The 24,095-nt window shown below is 37.1% G+C and overlaps 1 protein-coding gene across 2 annotated transcripts in view; it reads right to left on the reverse strand.

Annotated features, from left to right (window-relative positions):
• Positions 1 to 24,095, reverse strand: part of WDFY3 (WD repeat and FYVE domain containing 3) — a gene marked incomplete at its 5' end in the record, with an annotated part of 176,668 nt that overhangs the window by 138,530 nt on the left and 14,043 nt on the right. For both annotated transcript variants that reach the window (XM_080796083.1, XM_080796084.1), the window contains 5 exons: positions 264 to 430; positions 2,531 to 2,717; positions 4,646 to 4,838; positions 9,348 to 9,509; positions 14,347 to 14,456. In XM_080796083.1, coding sequence (XP_080652209.1) covers positions 264 to 430; positions 2,531 to 2,717; positions 4,646 to 4,838; positions 9,348 to 9,509; positions 14,347 to 14,456 — 819 coding nt within the window. The remainder of the gene's footprint in view (positions 1 to 263; positions 431 to 2,530; positions 2,718 to 4,645; positions 4,839 to 9,347; positions 9,510 to 14,346; positions 14,457 to 24,095) is intronic.

Below are 24,095 nucleotides of genomic sequence, written 5' to 3' on the forward strand. Positions count from 1 at the left end.
ATGTTAAGGTGAAATACTAAAATGTAAATTTCATTGGCTGATGTTATATATCATCATATATATTTCATCATATATATTATTTACAAGCATGTGACCTGGTAAGGCTGTCACCCAAGAACTTGCAACATAAATAAAGCATAAACTCTAAAGAAAAATAGCCTATTACACCTTTATACATGTAACAAAGAGCAATCCAAGTCAAACTGATTTATTGTCTCTACTTCTTTGAGTGGCTCAGAATAGGAAGAAAACAAATGACTCACCTTTGCCTGCAGGCTGAGGTACTGCAAAACCAGGCAATAAAAAGGGTGCCCCTGTGGTAATACCAGCTGGTTTTAGTTCATTGACACCATACGTTGTTAGGGAAGTTATCAGATTAACCAGATCTTTCAAGGCATCTTTGGATTCTGCTTCTTTCGCTTGTTCCAATCTAGGGAAAGTATCGTTTGGTAAATATTTTTTCTCTTTTGTTGTATGCTCAAATTTAATAAGGAGAAATTTTCAGTTTGCATATGCAGTAAAGTAAAGGTATAAAGTACTCCAAGAAGTTTCTTTGTACAATTTTTCCTTATATAAAGACATACTTTAAAAAATCTACAAATTTCATTATAAGACACCATAATGAAAAAAAAATTGTAATAGGCTAAGACCTCATATATAACTGCTGATTTTGCATCTAACAGTGTTATTTTTTTTTAAGATTTTATTTATAACAGCGTTATTTTAGATTGATCACTAATCTTTGGTAGAAAGCACAAGATAAAAGAATTACATTAAATGCCTCTTAAGATCCTTAAAAAATCTAAGATTATAAAGTTTCACTGTTTATAACCTAAAATCTTATTAACCATTTCCTTCCGAAGACATCTTCTGTTAGCAATTTTTTAAAAATGAGTTTCTTCAAAAGAGTTCTAAGTCTTTATCTGTATCTCATTAATTAGTTCAGGAACTATCATTAGAATACATTTAAATAAAGTTCTGAAGAGTAATTTTTTTAGAACCATATTTCTTTAAAAGAACATTTGGAGTCATTATGGAATTATATTTTGACTGTGGCTTTATCGAGAACACAAAATAAGGTGCAAAACTATCTCTTTAAAAGAGTAAGATTTATTGGGGCTTCCTCCCTAACAGAACTAATTATTCTAATTAAAATAAAGCTGAAGAATACACTTAAGTAGAAAAAAATATGTTTAGCTTCACAACTCAGACACCTGTTAATATTCTGATATGGTTTGGGGCACCTGGGTGGCTCAGTGGGTTAAGCCTCTGCCTTTGGCTCAGATCATGATCCCAGAGTCCTAGAATTGAGCCCCACATTGGGCTCTCTGCTCAGCAGGGAGCCTGCTTCCCCCTCTCTCTCTGCCTACTTGTGATCTCTGTCAAATAAATAAATAAAATCTTTTAAAAAAATATTCTGATATGGTTTATAAACTTGCCTTTTTTTAATTGTAAAAAGTTTGGTCTTAATAATAGTTATTTTTACACCATATACAGAATTTTATAACCTGTTTTTTCCATTTACCAGTGTTGACACAAATGCTTCTCCTTTTTAATATAAAATCCCTATAGATACTCTTTTAATGGTCATGAAGAGCCAACCACAGATTTGAGGAAAGGGAGGTGGGATAGCCAGTGGGAATCAGAATACAGGAGCATTAATTTTGTCTACATTTAGGATTATATTTCTAGGATTAATAACCACAGGTTAGAGTATCAACATTTTTGAGGCTCTTGACTGTAAGTGATCAATCTGCAGGCTCAAAGGATTATGCCAATTAACACCCCCCACCCAGTAACATGAAATGCTCACCTCATCACCTTCTATATCCTCCTCCGTAAATTAAGATATATATATATATATATGCCACACTGTATTCTGGGAAGTTGCTTAGTAGTAATTGCAAGTAGGTTAAACTGGTATTAGAAATAAAGAGTTTACAAAATAGTGCTGGTTTAGAACAGATCAAATGATTTAAAAGTAATGGGCCAGGAACAACTAGTGAGACATGAGTATTTTCTTCTTAATAAATTTGCAACCAGCCATTTTCCCAGGATATGCATGAAACATTTGGGATGGAAAAGGGGGCTTGCGATACATTTTGTTTTATATATACATTGTAAGGTCTCATTCAATCTACATAATTATTCTTGTTATTAACTATATTAATAAACCACTGGTATAGTAAGAAATCCCCAAAATATAATTAAGCATGAAGAGTTTACACTTTAGAAAGATGTCAATTAGCTCACGGAAGCTCTTCCCCCTCAGCTACTGAAGAACAGATTTACTTGCACACCTAACCATGGATTCCACCAAGTTTGTAGCCTGCATTTGCAAGCTTAAACTCACTTTTTATACACTGCTGACAGACAGGAATAAAAAGAAGTGATTAAAGCCAAGGGGATAAAGTATACATTGAATAAGTGACTAATCCCTTTTTTTTCATAGCCCCAAGCCATGCTGTTTCCATTGACAAAAAAGACTGAATACACATTTAAAATATATTCTTAAATTGTGGGGTCTTACCTAAGCAAGAGATCACAAAGGAAATTATATCCTTGCCATATCCGAAAATCATCCAAAAGGGTTTGGGAAACATCACTTGAATCTTTGAGGAAACAAGAAAGCCCAGCAAACATTTCAACAATTTCTAGGGGAGACAGGTCATCCGATTGCTGCATATTCTGAACACATGTAGATAAACATTCTTTTTCTGCAAAAATTAAGAATTAAATAAATACGTATTATTTATATCAATTGCTTAAGAAAATTTTTATTCTTAAATAAAAGCTTTTATTCTCAATGAAATACTGAATTTTAATGTATCTATAAAATACTATAAGATAAATGTTACACATTCTAAAAGTAAATATAAGACTCAAATTCACTGGAAAAGCTCTGCCTCTAAGTTGTAAACAAAGGGTAATACAGGAAATGTTGAAAAATAGTTGACATTATTATAGTTTTTACATCACACTTAGACGTTTTTCATTAAACAAAATGATTGCTTGCTGCCAAACAGTATTTTTGATCTTTTATGTTAGAATAGTGAAAGGATGGGGGGGAGGGGGGAACCCAAAAACCTATCTTCTAAGTTTAAAAAGAAAAATCCAATCATTAGTTTAAAAGCTCAAATAGGGGGGCGCCTGGGTGGCTCAGTGGGTTAAAACCTCTGCCTTCAGCTCAGGTCATGATCCCAGGGTCCTGGGATCGAGTCCCACATCGGGCTCTCTGCTCAGCAGTGAGCCTGCTTCCCTTCCTCTCTCTCTGCCTGCCTCTCTGCCTATCTGTGATCTCTGTCTGTCAAATTAAATAAAATCTTTTAAAAAAAATAAAAGCTCAAATAGGAGTAAATATGGACCAATGAGATACAGAAATACTTCAGGAAATAAAATTTTTGAAATTATGTTTGCACTGTATGTTACTCATTTAAAGCACAGTGATACCTTCTCACTGACTCTGGGGATTAAAGGCTTTCCAAAAAGATGTTCTCCCAGCCACCTGAAGGCACATCTGCAGGCCTAGTCCAGTCTCCCCATCAGAGAGATGCTGAGCCTGGACCCCCAAGCAGGCTGTCACACACTCCTCACCTCCAGACGCTTTCCCAGAACAGGCAGTGCTCTGAGCCTTATGGAGAGGTGCTGGGTGGATGTGACATGTGTCACAGAAGCCCTCATACAGCTGGGCAGACACTAGGGTGTGAATAGAACTCATTTGTCCTTGTGGCCCCTTCTGATCTTTTACTTAAAGCAAATTTTCCACAGAAAACTCATAACTTAGTAAAGGCACAGAGGAGTGTGGGTTTGAGCAGAATCCGGTTGCCTGATGAATCGTGAACAAATTTAAGAACAGAGATGGGTTTTGAATGAAGCATAACTCACTGTGATTAATTAGTTGTTCCATGAAATAAATAGAGTGTAAACTCTCAACATTTTTTTTCTATTATCTTTAACGAAATTGATTTGCTAAAGAAATCCAATGTCACATAACAAAAGCTAAGAAGATTAAACGTGGGAATGTGGGCAAGAAGCATTTAATGACTGATTGATGTTAGGTGACTGAACAAACAGTTGTATTAAAAATTATTTTGTAAGATTTTCAGGGAAAAAATATATAAGAAGTGAACTATTTCAGATGCTACACTGTCTCCTAATAAGACATTTTAAAGGGTAACTGACACTTACATAGGAGTTAAACAGAATGCACAATTTCTCCTTAGTAATGATAAAGAATCCACCTAATTTCACTTATGCCCCATTGGCCAGATACTTACCTATCTACTTATGAAATATCTTCAGAAAGGCTTTAAACTATAGTATCATAAAAAAACTTTTTTTTTTTTTTTCAGGAGAAGAGTCGGGAAGAATAGGCTACGACACCAAACTTACATTATGATTAAACATTTATAAACAATGAAATTATTTCAACTCTTGTAGATATCCATTGTTTAGAACATACAAAAATTTCTTACATTTGAAATGTCTCACAAATAAAAATTTTTCTTCTCCTGGCAAAGACCATTTTTAATTTGAAATAAAATCTTTAGAGAACTAAGAGTTAAAAAGCAGTCTGTCATCATATGAAGAAGAGAAAAATGAAAGAAACTTAGAGCACTGAAAATGAACATAAAGAAATATTCACCATGAATATACTTCACTACATTGACACTAAGACCATGACGGGATATGGTCATAAGGACTTCTCCAGCACTCTTCCTCCAAGGCAGGTTGTAGGGAGGGCACCAAGAGGTTATTGCACTGAATAAAAGCTGGAGATCATCTTTTTGAGCCAGCTCCTCCGCCGGAGAAACAAAACTGCAGAGTTTCACTAAGATCTAAAAAAACAAAACAAATGTGTATTTAAATAAATGAGTGGTTGGGTAAAGGAGGAGCCAGAAGAGGGCTAGATCTGATTATTAAAAACTCTGAAAGTTCAGGGTTAGTATTAAGTGAAATCATTAAAGCCACAATGATGGGTGCTCTAACTCAGGCAATGTTAAAAAAAAAAACCCTATAATTTAGAAGTGTGTTATACTAAGATAGTAAGCCAGACCTACTTTTATCAGCTTATTTAAAATTAACCAAACCTCCCCCCCCCGCCCAAAAAAACCCAACTCTGTTTACTCTCCTGTCTTCTCTGTGGTATTTTTGCATACTGACTCTGAAATGGAATAAATCAACAGTAACTTTCAAGGTCAACATTTTGGTTTTCTAATTTGGTTCTTTAATTCGTAGATTGTCATAGGTGAGATACAATTTTCTTCTCTAAAAAGGACAGTTTTAGGGAGATGAGAAAGTAAAAACAGGTCTTGAAAAGTATTTTTAAATTGTTCCAATTTCTATACAGGTAAAGGAGATATTACAATAACAAAATCATCTTAATTCTGAAGCATCTTTCAATTATCTCTAGTAGCCAAAAATCTTCTAAGGTTTGGCTTTCAAAGAAGATTCAAAACTTCTTAAACTTTGGAATGAGAATTTATTCCTTAATTATGATTTGCAGAATATACATTACACTAGTACTCAAAGCACTAAGAGCCACTACTTGTAGAATTCAGCTATGGTTTCTGCCTTCAATGGATTTTTTTCCTGTTTATCTTGTCTCAGCATCAGAAGTTAACTTTTCTTCTCCTAGCTAAAATTTCTTTTCTAAATATTCAAAAATATATATAATAATGAGTAAAGTAACTATAATTTATGTAAATTTTATTCTCTTCAAAGAAATGTGCTTCATGAAATTTGAGTATTTCAGCATCTGTGGGGAAACTGCTAAATATACAAAAAGTATTTAAAATATGTTTTGTCTGAGAAAGTTAGGTTTTTACTTCTCCTATTTCCTTCAATGCAAAAATTTACTTAAATAGAAGGGCTTTCTAATTCATAGTTGCCAAATATGAGGAAGGGGGGAAAAAGGGACCAAGAATTCAGAGAAATAAGATATTTACAAAATAGCTAATACAGGCATTCCCCCTGACACACACAAAAATGCCTGGAGAAATTGCTGGATACTGACTTAATATGTGTTAATAGGTATTATCTTTCCATATACATGTCAAATGTAACAAAAAAAAATGAAAAAAAAGATCATCAACTGCAGCAAAATATCTACCTTCAAAAAAGTACACCACTGATTATACTTTTCACTGGTTCTCACACTACCTTATGTGATTAGAGAAGTCATTTCTCTAATTTCTCAATTCTCTAATTTGTAACATAAAAACAAACTTGAAAATAAAACACTTTTCTCCAAAACAAATCTTTCTTCTCAAAAATGAACTGGATTTAATTTCTTAAATTTTTTGATTTTTAAAATAACTAGCTCTTAATCTTTAAAGGCAAAAGGATTATCAGAAATAATCTCATGTAATCCTTTCATTTTATAGAATAGAAAACCAGTCTATATCTCATTCGTCTTTTCCTATATACTAACCATTTCTATTTGTAGAGACTCTGTTATTAAGTCTAGCCAAGTGTGGCAGAAAATAACTGGCCAAATCAACACAACAGCAAAAAACCCACAAAACAAACAACACAACACAGTGGATGCCTACATGAACCAGTACCAATGCTAAGGACCCAGAAAACCAACTGTCACATAACATAAACACATGGGTTTCATGTATCATAAACAGTATCTGTTCTGAAAACATTTGGTAAGTCTGTTCCCACTGGCATTCTAGACAAAGTGGCGACCACAGTGTCCAGTCTGTGAGGAGAAAATGAAATAAGGAAGTGATGCTAAAGGAGCACTGGATTAGGAGGTGGGAAGAGCCAGGCCCCCATCCCTGCCACACAACTGCTGTGGATTACAGCCTCAGCTATTGGTTTCTGTAACTTTAAACAGAGAGTTTCATCCAAATTCTCATTGAAGTTCCTTTTGGCCTTAACATTCAATGGTTCCAACATGCTGAAATGAATCTCACATTCATTTGGAAACACCCTCGGCCTTCAGATACAGAAAACATTTTTTTAAGTTTTAGAAGAAATCTTTGCTATACTTAATTAGCATTAAATACACAAAATTAAGCCTCCACTTATTGCCAAAGGTATTAATTAGTTCTTTAGAAGAGCTTTATTGAAATAGGCTTCCTAGCCTATAAGCAAAGACTAACCCACTACATTCATTAGCAACGTCTTTAAGCAGCTTTAATTCCTATGGGATTTACTCCTTTGTTTATTCCCATTGCTTTTCTCATCCAATCTAATTCAGGACTGAGATAAACATAACTTCTAATCCTATTTCTGCCATTTGCTCTCATCATCATTTTGTGGAAAAACAAAACCTCTAAAGTCATGGGATGCCTTCCAAATGATATGAGATAATGGATGTTACCTAACTACTAGCAAAAAGTATCTAAGAAATCCAGTGTTCAATAAATATTTGTTGAATTAGTACTTTATGGATAATCTTGTCTTTTCCCTTTTTTTGTTGTTGTTTTTTAAGATTTTATTTATTTGAGAGAGAGCGAGTGCACACATGTGTGCAAGAGCTGGGGCAGGGGGTGGGGTAGGGCAAAAGCAGAGGGAGAAGCAGGCTTCCTGCTGAGCAGGGAGACTGACCTGGAGCTCAAGCCCAGGACCCTGGGATCATGACCTGACCTGAAGGCAGATGATTAAAGAACTGAGCGCCACCCAGGTGCCCTGTGTCTTTTCCTTTCTAAAACCGCCTCAGTCTCCCTCTCTCTTGTCCCCTCATTGCTCACCCCTCCACAAAGCTCTTCATCAAAGACCCCACTACCATGTATCCAGCTCCACCTTACCCACTGCAGATCCACTGTCCTCTCAGCTACTCTGAGGGAGGTGGCCCTGGTGGTGGAAAGAACAGCAATCAAAGGGACTTTTAGTTCATGTCTACCACACACAAACCATCGCTTTGTGTTTTATTTAACTTAATCCTCACAAAAATCCTTTAGGTAGGTATCATTTTCCTTACTTCAGAGGTGAGAAATGTGCATCTTAAATTATGTAATTGCAGAGAACTGAATTCAAACAGGTGTGGTTTATTTTTATTTTTTTTAACTGAGGTGAAAACACGTAACACAAAATTTACCATCTTAATCATTTTTAAGTATAGTGTTCATTTCATGCACGTTGCTATACAACAGCTTTCTAGCACATTTTCATCCTGCAAAAAACTGAAACGCTACACCCACTGAACAACAACCCTTTGTTCCCTACCCTCTGGCACCTGGGAACCACTGTTCTACTTGCTAAGAGTTTGACCACTTTGATTCACAGAAGTGAAATGATGCAGTACCTGTCCTCTTGTGTCAATGTGGTTTTTTGAACACTGTATTAGTCCCATAGATAGACTGTATTCCACATGTGTGTACTCTGTTTTGAAAATTTTCTCCCAAGGAAGGATATCAAAATGATGGCCAGGCAAACTAACAAAGGTCTACTAAACCCTGGTTAACTGCTAATGCTATTAAAGGAATAGCAGCAACAGCGGTGAAGAAGGACTTTATAAGCAGAGAGCAGAGGAGGTGGTGGCAGCCACTAAAATAAACAGCCTTTTACAAGTGAAATATTTATAGGCTAGGAATTTCCTATATTTAGAGCAACAAACAGAATTTCTCAATATTTTAAGAACTATTACCCCAGGGGCACCTGGGTGGCTCAGTGGGTTAAAGCCTCTGCCTTCGGCTTGGGTCATGATCCCAGGGTCCTGGGATCGAGCCCCACGTCGGGCTCTCTGCTCAGTGGGAAGCCTAATTTCTCCTCTCTCTCTGCCTGCCTCTCTGCCAACTTGTGATCTCTGTCTGTCAAGTAAATAATAAGATCTTAAGAAAAAAAAAAAAGAAAAGAACTATTACCCCAAATTTCATATGACTGTCAACAGAAGTTTTTCTTGCTTATTTCCTTTTAGAGATGTTATTGCCTTATCAAAGAATACCTTAATATTTGAATCTGTCCAGAGAAATAAACTTGTTAATGCCTCACTCCATTACTCCTCAAAATAAGTGTTCAGATTCAAGAAATGTGGCAATTATATGAGACAAAGTCAATAATAAAGAGCATAGAAGGGGTGCCTGAGTGGCTCAGTTGGTTAAGTGTCTGCCTTCGGATTAGATCATGATCCCAAGGTCCTGGGACACAGCCCCACATCAGGCTTCCTGCTCAGCGAGGAGCCTGCTTCTCTTTTCTCTCTGCCTCTCCCCAAACCTGTGCACTCTTTCTAACTCTCTCTCTCTCTCAAATAAATAATTAATAAAATCTTAAAAATACGTAAGAGCATGGAATACTATAGAAAATGGAATAGGCAGAACATCTCTTTGAGGAGTACACCTGTTTCACTTTAAACAGACTGGTATTGCTGGGCAGACAAATAGCACCTTCCGCACCTGTACAAAAACTTTCTGGAGTAGTCCACGACGTTCTGCTACAGGTAGCTCATTCTGTGCACCTCCAACGGCCTCAGGCACATGTGGAAGGTCAAAAAACAGATATAAACATTTAACCAGGGTGGAAGGCACTGACATCGTTGTCATGCAGTCCACGGTTTTCTGGAAAACAAACCAATAAATAAGTGAATAAGCAGATAGACAGATATAACTGTAATTGGTACAGCTAAGGAAATTCACAAATTTTAAGCCAGACGTTAAATCATTAACTTACAAATTTTAAGCCAGAAAATTACATATCAAAATAACTTCTTAAATGCCTGAAAATTTTTAAAAAATTACTCCATGCTGACAAATACTCATTTTCCATTTGGACAAGTTTGCTTTAATCAAAGATTGAGATGTATTTGTTATTTATTAAGTTCACTATTTATTTATTAAGAGGCAGAATGTTTCAAAGAATATAAACTTTGCAATCTGGAAAAAAGAAACTTAACCATAAATTTGGGCAAACTAATTTTGCCGGACCTCACTTCTCTCTCCTATAAAACAGATATAATGCCAATTAGGTCTCAGAGCTAATATAAGCATTATATAACAAACATGAGCTATATTAAGCACTACATTATGTATTAGTAGTTGCTTGACCATCATTTTTATTCTTAAAATACATTCTTGAGGCTGGAAGTACACTTGAGGGATATAGCCATCACAGACAGACACACACACACACACACACACACACACACACACACACATCTCTATATCATTTTCAACAACTTCTAAAGGAAAAAATTCCACCTTCTTGTTATGGTGAGGCTTCCAGTATTCTTAAGAAGTATGCTATAATAACTGGCAAATTTTCTCACGGTGAAGTCTGGAATAAAAAGTTTTACCACGCTGGAGATCAAGAGCTGGCATCATCTATATTAAGTTTCTTAGTTCTCTCATCAAGCAAGTTTTGAATGTGTAGGGTATGTCTGGCAGTGTGCTAGGAATGGGACATGCAATGACAAAGCACCCCTGCCCTTCAGAAGACCGCGGTCTACTAGCAGAAGTAGGTTCGACTATGATTTAATCTCTTAAGTATAGTGATGACGGTACATGCTGGCTAATATAAAGGGAATTATCAACACTGCCAGGAACGAAATGGAAAAGTATAGGAATTAAGAGGGGAAAGATCATCTGGAAGATACATAGGAGGTTGAACTCTATAGTATAGTATGTTTCAGGAACCTGAGTCCAAAACTGTTAATTCCTGAAAAGCCACAATAATAACATCTAATCTTTAATAAGTGTTAATTATAAAACAGGCATAAGGCATAAAGCATTTTAATTACTCATCTATTCCTCCATCAACCCTACAAGGTATATTCTATTATTGTATGATCCTGACTTTACACATGAAGCAGTTGAAACTCATCACTGACATAACCTGCCCTAGGTGACAAAGCTGGCTGAATGATCCCCACGTGTATATGTCTGATGACCTATGTATGCACATGGTCTCCCAATCTGGTTTGACTTTTATTTTCCTGGCACTGGAGAACCACTGAAGTGTTACAAACAAAGGAATAACAGAACCAGATTTCAGAAAATTAGCTGGTGGTAGTCTAGATATGTTAGATATAAAAAGCAAGAAACCCAAGGTAATTAGGAAACTATTACAGAAAACCGTATGAGAGATGGGGCTTGAACTAATGCAGTAGCAGGGTGATGAGAGGAGAGCAACTTTGCAACAATCCCTTGCAAATAAAAAACCAAAAACCAAAAACCAATAACAAAAAAAAAAAAAAAAAAGAACAATCCCTTGCATGATCTGGTCCCTTTCTACACATCCAGTATCAATTCCTGCCTCTAAATATTTTAAAAACCCTTTGCTCTTCCCACTGTGATTACTTCTAGTTACCCCATCTCCATATTTCTGATGTTCAGTTTAAAGTCTGCCCATGTCAGAAGCTTTAATTCCTCATCTTTCCTCCTACCCCCACCTACAAAATTTGTAGCTCTCACATTTCACATTTCTATTTTCATAGCACTACATATATCCCCCATGAATGCATTTTATTTTTTTTAAATGGTTTAGTTTTTTTTTCTTTTTTTAAGGTTTTATTTATTTATATGACAGAGAGAGCACACAAACAGGGGGAGCGGCAGGCAGAGAGAGAGAGGGAGAAGCAGATTGTCTGCTGAGCAGGGAGCCTGATGCTGACTCAATCCCAGGACCCTGGGATCATGACCTGAGCTGAAGGCAGACGCTTAACCCACTGAGCCACCCAGGTGCCCCATGATTGCATCTTATAGTGTTATCTTCATCTACTCCATCTTTGTCATCTACATGTTGATTTAGGACATGTTTTTGTCATCTATGTACCTCACCACTACCAACAGGAAATGGCAGGTAAACAAAAAAGCTAACTCAAAATATATAACCCTGAATTTTCTTTTAAAATGTCTCTTTTTCAGGGCACCTGGGTGGCTCAGTCGTCAAGTGTCTACCTTTGGCTCAGGTCATGATCTCAGGGTTCTGGGATGGGGTTGCATGTCAGGCTCTCTGCTCGGCAGGGAGCCTGCTTCTCCCTCTCCACCCTGCTCATGCTCTCTCTCACTATCTCTCTCACTATCTCTGTCTCTCTCTCTCTCAACTAACTAAATAAAAATCTTTAAAAACAGAATAAAAATAAAATAAAATGTCTTTTTCTAGTTAGGTCATTACTAGGCTTTCCCTTTCCATTAGGCAAAATACATGACTTCTCGTTTTCATTTTATAACTGATAGACTAAAAGTATAACTTGGCATCCAAACTAGTAATCGGCAACATTTGTAATTTTTTCAAAAAGTGATTAGGTTTCCCCTGATTCTTTTCTTAGTCTTTTAAGGCAATCTGTCCATTTGTACATATTTAAGGTAATTCACATTTATTGACTTTCTAGTGTGTTAGGAATTTTGGTAGGACACACTTTTTTTCACACCTGAGAAAGGCAGCATCTACAGAAAATGTGATTAAAACTTAGAAATATTCCAGGGTGCCTGGGTGGCTCAATAGCTTAAGCGTCTACCTTCAGCTCAGGTCATGATCTTGGGGTCCTGGGATCGAGCCCCATGGAGGGCTCCCTGCTCAGTAGAGAGTCTACTTCTCCCTCTCCCTCAATCCCTCACCTACACTACTGTTCTCTTGCTCAAATAAATAAATAAAAATCCTAAAAAAAATAAAATTCAGAAATATTCTAATGAAAAATAATTATTTTACATGTTATTCTAAACCAAACCAAATTTTGGTACAGTAATAGGGAGGCATTTATAGCTACCATCAACAGCAAACAGAATTGACATTTTGATAGTCTTCTGGTCTGGTCACAGATACATGGAAACAGCGGGCCTCTTTAGGACTATCTGAAGGTTACTTGGAGTAAACAAACATCTCCATTTGCCCAGGACTCAAGGGTTGCCTGGGATGTGGGGCTTCCGAGCTAAAATCTGGGAAGTCCCAGGTACATCAGAGCAAGTTGGTCTGATTTCTTTTGTGATGTTAAGAAAGAAACCTAAAACAAAAAAGGGAAACAGATCATTCTAAGGGAGAAAAGTCCCAGGGCTACTACTTGAGGCTAGTGACTACTGCCAGGATATGGTTACTAAGGAATATGCACTGTTTCTACTGTGGCCTGTCACTGTAGTATGACTAGTGTCACACCTGCTTTTGTAAATCCCATTATTAAATGATGTGAGTTGTGTAAAACCCCACTGTAATTTAGATAATAACCATTCTCAAGACTGGCACTAACTTTGATAGGTAATTCTACTCAGAACTGTAGAAGGTTGAATAAACTTTCATGCCCAAATCACAGGCCAAGATTCAGGCATCCAAACAGATCATCACTGAGTAGATGCAACACAGATCATGGCAGATGTTTAAAGGTGATTGGGTGGGGGGAGTGGCAATCTCCAGAATAAGTCAAGTGGGAAGGGAATACATATCATCCTGAAAACATCAGTATTCCCCTATTTTCCATAAAGTTAAAAGAATTTAAAAGTATTTTCCATGTCATTTATTCCTTATTAGCAAAGTGACATCAGATGATTCTTCTAAGGCAAGTGCCCTTGATATGAGGAATTTGAGAAAGAAGACAGAGGATCACAGGGGAAGGGAGAGAAAAATAAAAAAAGATGAAATCAGAGATGGAGACAAACCATAAGAGACTCTTAATCTTAGGAAACAAACTAATGGTTGCTGGAGGGGAGGAGGGGTTGGAGGGATGGGGTGACTGGGTGACAGACATTGGGAAGGTATGTGTTATAATGAGCACTGGGTATTATATAAGACTGATAAATCACAGGCCTGTACCCCTAAAACAAATACTACATTGTATGTTAATTAATCGAATTAAGAAAAAAAGACTGGGGGCAAGGATAGAGAATGGGGGTGTGATAGCTAAAGGGTACAGGGCTTCTTTTTGGGATGATGGAAATGTTCCGAAATTGACTGTGGTGATGGCTACACAACTCTGTGAATATATTAAAAACCACTGAATTACACACTTTAAATGGGTGAGTTATATGGTATGTAAATTACATAAAAGAAAAAAGAGTAATTGTGTTTAAAAAACTTAGAGGGGGTGGAAAAAGAAGGCAAGAGCCCTAACATGGGTCACAGCAGCGTTGGTCTGGGCCACATGGAGCCAGAGCTCCAGGCTACTCGCCTACAGTCACAGGAGTCCAGTGCTGTACCTGGCACACTGTGCACTGCTATCATGTTCCACGTGTGTTATGACATGACAAAGATGGAAAATGCTATTCAAGTCAGGCATTCCCTCAGGTATAAAATTAATAAAACAGAATTCTCCTCATAGAGATGTTGTAAGAAGCATGAAATAACATGTAAGAAGCATTAGAAGAACATAATGATTATCATAAAATCTTAATTAGATGCGATGATAGATTTAATCTCACAAAATTCCATGAGGATAAAAAAAGTTATCAAACACAAAAACAAAGAACTTACCTGACCAGAGGATGCTAACAAATTAATTGTTGTCAGAAGCATCCAACCTCTACTGGCTTCTTCACTCTGATTGATTTCTAGGAATTGGACTATGGCCCGACTTGCAGCCTCTATAAAACCAAAGGGAACCCATGAGGTGGGGAGACATCACATATAAAGCCGTTCTTCCTTAAAAACTGCCCCCAAATGATCATTTACTATGCACGTGCTTTATATCAGCACAATTACATGCTCTATGTAAAATACGTTAAAAAGAGCAAACTTTAATGGTATATCTAGGCCCTTAAAGCATATCATTGTATCAATACAGAAATGGAGAAGTCAACCTATATATTTTAGGGACAATAACGTCACGAACCAGTCTAAAAGAGTCATGAGAAAGGTAAAATTTGAGCTAAACGTACCTGGAAAACAAGGATATGTTTGTCTAGGAAGTGGGAGGGAAGGCAAGGAACAGAGAAATTAAAAGCAGAGTATTAAAACAAAAGTGTAAATAGAAGACTGAACCTAGTAAGTAAGATTAAGACTAAGAACTGTAGTAACACTGCGTTAAAAATCTACAAGAGCATTTTGAGAATTAGAGTCTAGCTTCAGCAGTAAAGCCAATTTATGAGGGAATCTAAAGGCCACTGACTTTCTGCGTGATAGAAAGCAAGTGTAGTTTCTTGAGCAAAGTAGACGATGAAAGGATCAGTCTAAGACCATATATATATAGAGAGAGAGATAGATATAGATGTACAGTGGTGATGTGCAGGACAAACTGGAAGGGTAGAGACTCTGGTGGAGGTGACCCAAATCAGTAGCCGCCCCAGTGACACACACAAAGGGGGCCTGAACAACTGACAGTGGGAATAATGAGTGCCACGCACAGAACAGCGTCGGAGGAAAGAAAATTTAGTCAGTTATGGTTTTAGAAGTAAAGGAAATGGGACAAATCCCAAACCATGTGCTTAATTTCATCAGCACAGAGTTCATTAATGTTTCTATCAATATATGAGATGAGTTAAAGTATCAGAAAGTAAGTCCAATCTGTTCACTTATCAAAACCAACCTGATAGGTTGCTAGTGTATACTTCACACACAACATAAAAATGCAAAAGGTAGAATAAATAAAATTTAGGTTGGCTTTGAGGTATTTTTTTTCTTTCATTTAAGACAATCGAGATAAATAAAGTTTTTCATTAAATAACTGAATGAATGTAAGACTTACATAGGATACTGTGCTGGGAATATTTCATCTTTGTATACTTCCATTTGAAAGAATATTTTAATAGAAAAAATTGTAAATAGCTCATTTTTACCAAGTCTTACTGTACAACAAACACTCTTTTAAGTACTTGAAGATTTAACTCATTTAATCTTTATAAGAACCTTATGAGTTATTTTCTATCATTATACCTGTTATAATAATACAAACTGAGAAACAGAGAGGATGAATAATTTGCCTAGAGCCACATAGCTAGTCAGTGACAGAACTTATATTCAAATCCAAACTGTCTAGCCTGTAAGAGATAAAGATAGTGATTTAAAAAAACTACTGGAATAGAGGGAAGCCAAAAGAATCCTAGCTTATTTCTAATATTTCAACATCTTAAAAAAGTTGAAATTAATGTATTCGTATTTTCACTGATTTATACCCCCTCGCCCCCTCTAGAAAGTAAACATCATGGGAGCACAAGGACTCCTTGTCTGCCTTGTTCACTGCCAGTCCCTTGTATGAAGCACATCACTGGCACTAGGTGGGTAGTCAATACATGTTAAATGAGTGAATAAATCAAGCTAAGGAGATCAAAGAAGGGCACTTTGAGCTCAACTTGTTACAAACATCAAGAATGTTGGAGTTTACTATGGAAAACAGAGATTCCTGAAAGTTCTGAGGAGAGTAATACTACAAAGAAAGCAATGTTTAAGGCTAGTTAAATTGTGAAGGTCTCAATAGAGAGGGGAGCAAACAGAAGCCTCTCACCAAGAAACATTCTTTAGCAATTGTGGTTTGAGATCACTGATAAATATTGATCTGCAATTTCTTCTTGCAAATCTGTAATGGGCCAGGTTTTAACGCTATCTTACATAAACTCTCTTTCCTTGATAGGAACTAAATGCTTGTGTAAGGAAGATGACTCCTTTCCAGTAAGTAAAAATTTTCCAAGGCTGATATGCTGTGCTTCCATTTCCTAGGCGTCTGCACAAGTTGGGCAACTCTGGTTTAAATCATGCACTTCCAACTTCATAATTCAATATATTAAAAAACTACTTGCAGTCTTCAAATCGATTATTCCATCATGAAATCAATGTAACAAAATTCTATTTCATAACAACAATGACAAAAACATTGATTAGAAAATGAATTGGTCAGGGCACCTGGGTGGCTCAGTGGGTTAAGCCTCTGCCTTTGGCTCAGGGCATGATCCCGGGCTCCTGGGATCATGCCCCACATCAGGCTCTCTGCTCAGCGGGGAGCCTGCTTCCCCCTTCTCTCTGCCTGCTGCTCTGTCTACTTGTGATCTTTCTCTCTGTCAAATAAATAAATAAAATCTTAAAAAATAAATAAATAAAATGAACTGGTCAATACTACCTATGCTTCTGACAGAGGACAAAAAGAAAGTGGCTGAAGAGACCAACAAAATTACCTTCCCAGTATGAAAGCTAGAGAGCTATAGATAAGACACATTCTGAGTGAATTGAAATGCCATCCCTGTTTTTTCAATATAATGCTTTTAATGTTAAAAGGAAACTGGACAAATATGTATTTTCTGCTACTCAATAACTGCTATTCAGTGAGTCGTCAATGATAAACAATGAATGCTAATCCTTATTTTGAGAACCAAAACACCAAAAACCTACTTTTGGCTTGCAACAGTTCTATTTATCTGAGCGACAGTGGGCATTTATACAAATATGTGGTTACTCTTGTGTTGGCTGACAATGAATATTAAGATATTCCACAAGATAAAAACACACAAATAATTGATTTTTTAAAACCCTCAATGTTCGAATTGTTATTAAAATTACAACAGCTCAGTGGATCGCTGAGCTGATTAAATAATACACATGAAAATAAAGCTTGAAAAAGATCAGTAGAGTGTAATTAGTAACAGCATCTAACAACTTTACCAACTTAATAATAACAACTACCCTTTTCTGAGAAGAATGTGGAGAAGACCTCACTGACAAAGGATATTTACATAACAAATGTATTCATAAGAACTATTTTACCCTTACCTACTTATTTCAGTTTGCTGCCATTCAAAACACCTTAATGGGACCTCCCACTTTTTATTTTATTTTAAATGAGTCAAGAAGCTCATTGTAAAAGTCTTGAACGTTGAGTGTGATCTTTAAAAAATTATGTATACTAGAAAGTAATTTTAAATTAAACCTCCAGAAATTACAGTTTTTTAACACTTTGGAAGAAAAACACTTCTAGGAAAGAAAAATTGCAGTAGAATCTTTCAATTTCACTAATAGCTAACAAATACAAATTTAAATGATTTAACTTAAGGTTATAAGAGTTAATGAAAGGAATATATTAATATTAATCCATCTTGAGAGTTGCCAATCATTTGATTCAAGCTTTAGCTTTCACACTGCATTTCAATACATACAGTCAACTGAAAAAATGCAGAAATGGAGTTAGTAGAACTCATTATTAGATTAAGTAATAGAAGGTAGATAATTTTAAAAGAAATTTAAAGACAGACTATGAGCGAATTCAGTCAGACAATATTCAGAGCAATCAAAATGCAAAACTTAGTTCAATACAATATTTCCTTTGCATTTAAAGCACAGTCATTTTCAAACTTATGCAACAGGATGAATATGTGAAACACATCCATTGTATTATGAAATTTTTTTCATTAATGAAGAAACCAAGCCCCCAAAACTCTTTCCCATCCCCAAAACCTTCCACAAGTTAGTCAGAAAAATAGTATTAGAACTCATAGCTTCCATGCTCTTTTTTTTTTTTTTCATTTTATAATACACAACCACACCTTGGGAATAAAATTACCTGAGGGTGTTGTGGCTTTGAAATCCTTGGAGGACAGCGGGGCACACTGTTTTTCTGTTTAAAAAAAGAGGCTGGGTTGTCTACTTAGGGATTCACTACATTAAACTAATCCCACCACAGATGCTATGTTAAGACACCAGTTATGGTAAGCATCCGCCAGCTCCTCCATCACCAGGCCACTGCCCAATGGGGATCATACCACTGTATCTAACAGCAGCACCTATCACGCAGTAATGTCATTAATAATAAACTGAAGATATTATTTTTACGTGGGTGGAGATTTTTTGCTTCAATGACTTATATGGACCATGTGCCCTTAACAGCCAAGCAGACTGCATAGTGGAACTTATTAACAAGTGACTACAAAAGGTAGGAAAAAATCTTAAGCTATACCCTGCACACAACATGGCCACAAATTAGTTGAGGGCCACTACATATTTTTAACAAAAGCCACATGGAGGCAACAACCAAAAGAGAATTATGGGAGACAGAGAATACAAGAACTGCCAAGTTGCCCTCATGTATTACATACCAGTCCTTATATGCATTTTGCATGTTTCCATTTTTACTAACTTCTGATGGATGGATTCAAACAACAGAATTGCAGACATACTTATATTCCTACTGAGACATCTACAATCCACGTTAGAAGCGATCTGATAGAGAGGCTTGATATGTGAGTGGTAATTAGGTAACAAACAAAGTTAACAAGTAATTCACACTAAATTCAGAGGAGTCCTGAAAAAATAACCTTGCTGTGATGCACAACAAATACAGACAACTTACAAATGAATCACAGAGGGCTCAATTTCTGGAGAAAAATTATGTGCATAGAAATTACAGCAAATTACTTTCAATGATAACTTTCTGTGAAATAAAAGGTCAAGCAGGGTATCAAAAGTAGTCAAATTCAGAGTCAAAAAGTAGAATGATGCCAAGGGCTGAGAGGAGGAGGAGATGGAGAGTTGCTGTTCAAGAGTATAAAGTTACAGTTATAGAAGATTAGAAAAAAGGTTTTAAAAAAAGGGGGGGGGTGCGCTGTAAGGGTGCCTGGGTGGCTGAGTGGGTTAAAGCTTCTGCCTTCGGCTCTGGTCATGGTCATGATCTCAGCCGAAGCTGGATGGAGCCCTGCATCAGGCTCTCTGCTCAGCAGGGAGCGTACTTCCCTTCCTCTCTTTCTCTCTGCCTGCCTCTCTGCCTATTCGTAATCTCTGTCTGTCAAATAAATAAATAAAATCTTAAAAAAAAAAAGATCTACTGTAAGACACTGCACTTAGAGGGAACTGTACAATACACTTAAAATTTTGTTAGGAGGGTAAATCTTATGCTATGTATTTTTTGCTGCAATAAAAATCAATCAGTCAATCAGAAAATGAGAATGGGATATACAAGAGGTAAGATGATTCGGGGCACCTGGCTGGCTCAATTGGTTAAGCAGTGGACTCAGCTCAGACCATGATCTTGGGGTCCTAGGATGAAGTTTCAGGTTGGAGTCCAGCACAGTCTGCCTTCCTCTCTGCTCCTCCCTCTACACTCATGCCCGCTCTCTCTCTCTCTCTCTCTTTCTAACAAAATCTTAAAAAGAAAAAAGATGATTCAGAATATGCCTAGGGATCTTGAAAATTTTTACTAAAAAAACCAAAAGATCAAAAAAATCTCCAAAGTATCTTTTTTAAAAGACTTTTATTTATTTATTTGAGAGAGAGAGAAAAATAAAGACTGAGCAGGGGTGGGGGAAGAGGGAGAGGGAGAAGCAGACTCCCCACTGAGCAGGGAGCCCAAGGCAGGGCTCCATTCCAAGACCCTGGGATCATGACCTGAGCCGAAGGCAGACACTTAACCAACTGAGGCAGATGCTTAAATGAGTGAGCTACCCAGGCACCCCGCCCCCAACCAAGTTTGATAACAACATTCACTAAAAGAAACTTCCAATGTTAAACACTAAAAATAAAAGAATAAGAATTCCCACAGCCAGGGGTCTTTAAGACTGACAAAGGAGATACTCCAAAATTATGCTTTTCTCTCTTAAACATAGTAAGTCTGGCTTTTCTGACACTTCCAATTCTCAAAGCATTTTAAAAAATAAACCACCAAAACAGAGAAATCCTCTATCAAAAATCAGTAAAGATATTTTTGAGCACCTCATCTGTGACAAGTAGTCCTCTAGGTGATACAGGGGTGAACACAACAGACAGTAAAACTAAGTAAACTGAGATATTTTCAGATGACAAAGCTCTATAGGCAGTATTTAAGGTGACTGAATAAAATACTGGTGTGGGGACAAAGGATCTATTTGACATAGGGTGAACAGGAAAGGTTTCTCTTATGGAAGTAATATCTACAAAAATTGAATTTTAATTCAATGGACTCTGAAGTTAATAAATTTCAAAAGTTTAAAACTAAAAATTATATGGAATTACATGACCTGAAAAATGTATCTTAAAAATACCTGGAAATCAAGAAGTCATACTATATTTGCAACTTCTGGTTGAGTCTAGAATTATTGCAACATAAAAAGTTTAAGAAAAACCCCTGTGTAACTATTACTGTATTTAACAGTAAGACATCGTGTACTTCATTTAAGATACTTTTCATTATGTCGAAAAACCTACCCTATGTATGCAAAATCATAAGAGGACTTAGGAAAACAAATCTCTAGGGCAGAAAAGTGTTTTTCTACAAAAATGCAGATTAGGTATTTTAAAAAGACAGCAAGAGAAAAGCAAGTATAAATACAATTTGGGGAATATTTTATTCTAATCCAGGGATACCACTCAAGAAAGAAAATTCAATGACAGGAGTCAGTATAGAACAGAGAAATTTCCCTTCATGTTACCTGTTTAAAATAGCTAAAAAGGCATAAAACACACAAATCTTATACTTAAGAGCAACTTCTCTGTTCTACAGGAATAACTGAAATCAGGAAAGACAAAAAGAATGCAGTCCCACTGTACGTGGAGAAAGGAGAAGACAGGGGTAGGAAGTTACCTTAAACTATCTTACAACCTTTCACTGAACTTGCTTTAAGGACTGCAAGTATAATTAAAATCATCTCACTTTAAAATCCATACATCGATTAATACAATGTACTACTTCTGAATAAGAGATTTAGTCCCTCGATCTAAAAACACTGTAATGGCTGTTGCTCCAAAGACTCCATGATGGGCTCTGGTTAAAGACGGAAGGTTGTGCACATGCATTTATCTCTGTTCTCTCCTGAAGCCCCACAGCTATGGACTGAATTGTGCCCCTCTTCCTCAAATTCCTCTGTGGAAGCACTAACTCTTAATGTGATGGTATCAGAGATGGAGCCTCTGAGAGACAATTAGGGTTCAGATGCAGTCATGATGGTAGGGGTCCTCACAATGAGATTAATGCCCTCATAAGAAGAGACACCCACGCTCTCCTCCAGGTGAGGCCACATTGAGAAGGTGCTATTTGGAAGCCAGGAAGAGAGATCTCACCAGAAACCAATCACACTGACACTGTGATCTTAGACTTTCAGGCTCCAGAACTGTAAAGGAATATTTCTGTTATTTACATCACTGGTCTATGGTATTTTGTTATGGCAGCTTGAGCAGATTAATACACCCACTAAAATGGTTATAAAAGGATTTTTCAAAAAGCCTAAACCCATAAGGACAAAGAGAATAGGAAAGATGAAAGCAACATTTTGGATACTAAAATAGCAGAGAGGTTAGTGGTAACTGCTTTAGCGAACTCTAGAATCTTAAAGCAAGTGCAGGAAAAATGAAAAAGCAACTAAATGACAACAGAACCTCCAACAGGCTCAGGAATTGGTGGGTGCCAGGTGCTTCTAGAAGTGGAGTAAACGTGGGAGTGTACACAGAAGGCCTGGTAAAATATGTTAAACAGCAGAGAGGACCCCCCCAGATCCTACTAATGTGGGCACCACACTGGGTGTTTGCTCACTGCAAAGAGTGAAGGAGTGTGTCAAGCCTGGGAAGGGAGTGAGGGAGTGAGGCCATCACACCAGGCCCAGGTGCGGGCCTCATGGAGATCATGCGGAAGTGGAAGCTTACGCCCTGAATGCTGAAGGTCCTCAGACCTTACCCCTACTTGGCTTCCAAAATGCTGAGAGGCAGACATGTATCTTCCAAGTAGAAACTGGACATTCTTCACTGGGGACTCTGCCTAGCTCAGGGGAGAGTCAACAGAACAGCCTCGCAAGAGCACACTGGGCTGATGCCCACAGTTTCAAGCCCCACCCACAAGTGCAGAGCTACGGGCAGCTTTCTATGGCCCCATTCTTACACAGGAGCAGATGGCCAAGGAAGTCCTCTAACATAAAAGACAGACAAAAGCAAATTAACAAAAACAGCAACCTGAAAGAAACAGAACTAAAAAGAGAATCTATGAAAGAATGGACACCAATAAAAAAAGAAACATTTAGGAATTAAAATTACAAGTCACAAATGAAAAAAAAAAAAAAAAACCTTCATAGAAGGGCTGGATGGTAAAAGTGATAGGGTCAAAAGCCAAAAATACAAAATGAGAGAAAATAAGAAAATGACAGGGAGAGTCTCAGGGGTACATCTGACTAGAAAAAGAAAACTGAGTGGAGGATATTATTATACAAATAATTCCCAAAATTTTCTCCAAGTTAAAGGATGTGAAGTCCCAGTTCAAAGCTCAGTGTAATGTATAAGAATATATGCTCCAAGGCATGGTATCATGAAATTTTTGACCAGGAGAGCCAAAGAGAGGATCCTAAATGCTCAAAAAAGGAAAAAAAAGGCAGGTCACAGAAACAAACAACAATCTAGGTAGCTTCAGATTTCTCAATAGCAGTGTAGGAATCCAGAATATGAAGGAGAAATTATTTTTAAATTCTCACATGAAATTATTTCCAACCTAGAATCTGATACCTACTGAAAGGGGGATAAATATAATGCAAGCTGCAAGATTTTCCTAAATGACCCCGGGAGCTCACCCTGGGCTGCCTGGAGAAGGACCTAGCTAAGACACCCCCTACCGACCACATCCCCAAGGGAGTTGCTAGACCTAAACTCAACTTCCCATGACACTGGTAGCTTCCGCTGTCTGGTAGAAGGGCCTGTAACTTCCCCTGGGGCACAAAGTCTGGGGTTAAACAGCAAAGATCTGTAAACAGCTCCTATAAAAATCCAAGAGACACTCAAATCCAGTACTCAAAAAGCCTAGATCACAAGCAGTTTCTTTATTTCTTCACTGATAAGTTCATATTTGTGTTTGTACTTCAGGAATGGAGGGGCGTCAGGGATTTTCCAAGCACACTTTTCTGTGAGATAATGAGGGTGGTGGACCTGTGCCTGCTTGAGAATTCTCTTGCTGAACCCCTGGTTTTTTTCCCCCCTTTCTTCAATAAAGTCATGCTAAATGGCCTGTTGTTCTAAGCCATGGTACCTGAAAGGGTGTCAGCCTAAAGATTTCACCTTCCTTTATAAAAAGAAAGGAACCCATCTTTCACAGTAACAGTCAAAAAATTTTTTTCACTAATGGGATTTCTAAAAAAACAAAACTAAATGAAAATACACAAACACACACATACACATAAAACCTAAACCTTAAATGGTAATTCCCCTGCATCTTTCCTCAGGAAACTGCTGGAAAAGATGCCTTAACAAAAGTGAAAAAGTTTAGGGGCGCCTAGGTGGCTCAGAGAGTTAAAGGCTCTGCCTTCGGCTCAGGTCATGATCCCAGGGTCCTGGAATCGAGCCCTGCGTAGGGCTCTCTGCTC

The sequence above is a fragment of the Martes martes genome, assembly GCF_963455335.1.
Source record: "Martes martes genome assembly, chromosome: 2".
Classification (NCBI taxonomy): domain Eukaryota; kingdom Metazoa; phylum Chordata; class Mammalia; order Carnivora; family Mustelidae; genus Martes; species Martes martes.